The sequence below is a fragment of the Papilio polytes genome, unplaced genomic scaffold (assembly GCF_000836215.1).
Source record: "Papilio polytes unplaced genomic scaffold, Ppol_1.0 DF821289.1, whole genome shotgun sequence".
NCBI lineage: Eukaryota > Metazoa > Arthropoda > Insecta > Lepidoptera > Papilionidae > Papilio > Papilio polytes.
Genome location: NW_013527915.1, coordinates 2,010,248 through 2,012,291, shown reverse-complemented (window position 1 = coordinate 2,012,291; position 2,044 = coordinate 2,010,248). Strand labels below are relative to the sequence as shown.

The following is a 2,044-nucleotide window of genomic DNA, read 5'->3' as shown; positions in this document are numbered from 1 at the left end:
CGTCTAGTCAATCAAGCGTATATTAGTAGATACGAAAGTCCGAAACCAAAAACTGGCTACAATGATTGACAAGTCTATTTTTTCAACAATAAAACGCCTAAATCTGTCTTAAACAAATAAAATATTACTAGATAGAAATAGACTTTCACGAATCATAGTTGACTTTTCATATATGAAAATAAACAAAAAGGTATTTTAGTAATAAGTGTTTGAACTTGACAATATCTATGGGGGTTTAACGATTGAAATGGAGGGAAGTAGTGATATACCTGATGGAAGAGCGGCGAGTGCGTGAGAGTGATGTTCCGGCGCTTGGCGCAGGCGCCGAGCGTCATGTCGTCGGGCGCGGCGGGCGCGGCGCAGGCGCAGGAGCGCAGCGCGCGCGCCGCGCCCGCACTCAGCACCGTGCCGCCCCCGCCAGTTATGTAATCATAACCTAGCAGACACATAAACATGTCTACACCGATATAATAAAGCGTAAACACAAGCGTGACGTAGGTTGTTTTCACAACATTTTTGAAAAAACCTTTCTTTTAAAAAAACCCTACACTGACGACACGCTTTGATTTATACACTTTATATATACACGCTATTAAACTTGGAGAGGGAAATAAATTGGAAAAACCTTCATGTGGGAAAGGCACTATAAACTACATGCTGATATCAACGAATTAATTGTTATCCAATGTCAAAGGCCTCGGTAGTCATTTGTGCAATTGCCATTTGCAATGAAAATATCACTTTAAACAATAAAATAACGTTTTAATATTTTAATGCGGATGAAGCGGCACAGGAATATCTCGTCTTTTTACGAGTATATACACAATCAAGTGATCCAGTCACCTTTGGCGGCGTTCCCCGTGTTGGTGTAGCCGTAGCCGTAGCGCTCGCCCAGCAGCGTGCGCGCCGCGCCGCCGTAGCAGCTCAGCAGCTCGCACACGCGCTGCACGCTGCACACGTAGCGCATAGCGCAGGCTAGGTACACTCGGGGAAATACGCGCTGTACTTAATCTATTGCCTACTAACCACGTAACTGGTTGCGGGAATGTGTTATGTATACTAATAGTATAAGATTTGTATTTTTGTATGTATTGAATAACTCAAAAACTACTAAGCCGATATAATTTTTTTTTACCATTAGAAAGTTACGTTATCTATATATAACATAGGCTATATTATTACATTTCACGTCAACGAATTCGCGAACGACAGCTAGTCTAACAATATTGTCTTATTTTTTAAGGATTTAAAATTAGACAATTCACCTTGTTCCTTGTGAAACAAACTTCGACATACCTAACAAATTAAATAACAGTGACTTGTGCGAACGACTAAAATAATAAATAAATTACCTGTGTACAACTAACCAAACGGTTATTCGTACATACACATTTAAAAGATATCCTATTGGTTATTGTAACACATCGTGTCTATGAGACAAATGTTCAAACGACTATAACTTTTAACTAAAACACTGCAAGATACCTCGACTGTACATACGTAAATTACGCGTATGTGTATTGGCTGAAATAACGGGGACAAACACTTACCCTAAAATAGTATCATCATCTGCTAAGAAAATCCACTGAATGTTTGGCATGTCTTCGATCATTTCGACAACACGATTTAATATGGCCATTGTCTTCGCGCAATGTCCAGTCTTGGTGTTGGGCACGCCTATATCTATGGTCGGGATGGAAGGATCTGGAAAAACGTAAAAGATAAATAAAAAGAAACAAAAGAATACTCTTTAATAAAAATAGAGTAAATTTAATCGGTCACCTGCTTTATCACTAAAGAAGTATAGATTGGTGACATATTTCCCCCAGGTCTTCTTGACCACGCTGACCCTGGTCGCGTGGAAGCCGCTCCAGGTCTTCACCGCGAACAATATGGTCTCCTCAGCTATGGCACTGCCCTACCGAAACTTTCATGTTTTTAAATCCACTAGTTATAAAAGTACTAAAAGCTTATGTTTCAACATGTAATCTTATTTTAAATTGAACTAAACCGACATGTTTACTATTACTCACACATAAATCAT

General features: G+C 39.5%; 1 protein-coding gene across 1 annotated transcript in view; it reads right to left on the bottom strand.

The window, feature by feature from the left end:
* Positions 1–137: 137 nt before the first annotated feature.
* The window catches only part of LOC106109083 (beta-1,3-glucosyltransferase), a 7,332-nt gene continuing 5,425 nt past the window's right edge, over positions 138–2,044 (bottom strand). Inside the window, exons 6-10 of the mRNA XM_013290486.1 lie at positions 2,034–2,036; positions 1,783–1,918; positions 1,551–1,704; positions 844–950; positions 138–436 (exon numbers count right to left, since the gene is read on the bottom strand). Coding sequence (XP_013145940.1) covers positions 153–436; positions 844–950; positions 1,551–1,704; positions 1,783–1,918; positions 2,034–2,036 — 684 coding nt within the window. The 3' untranslated portion in view covers positions 138–152. The remainder of the gene's footprint in view (positions 437–843; positions 951–1,550; positions 1,705–1,782; positions 1,919–2,033; positions 2,037–2,044) is intronic.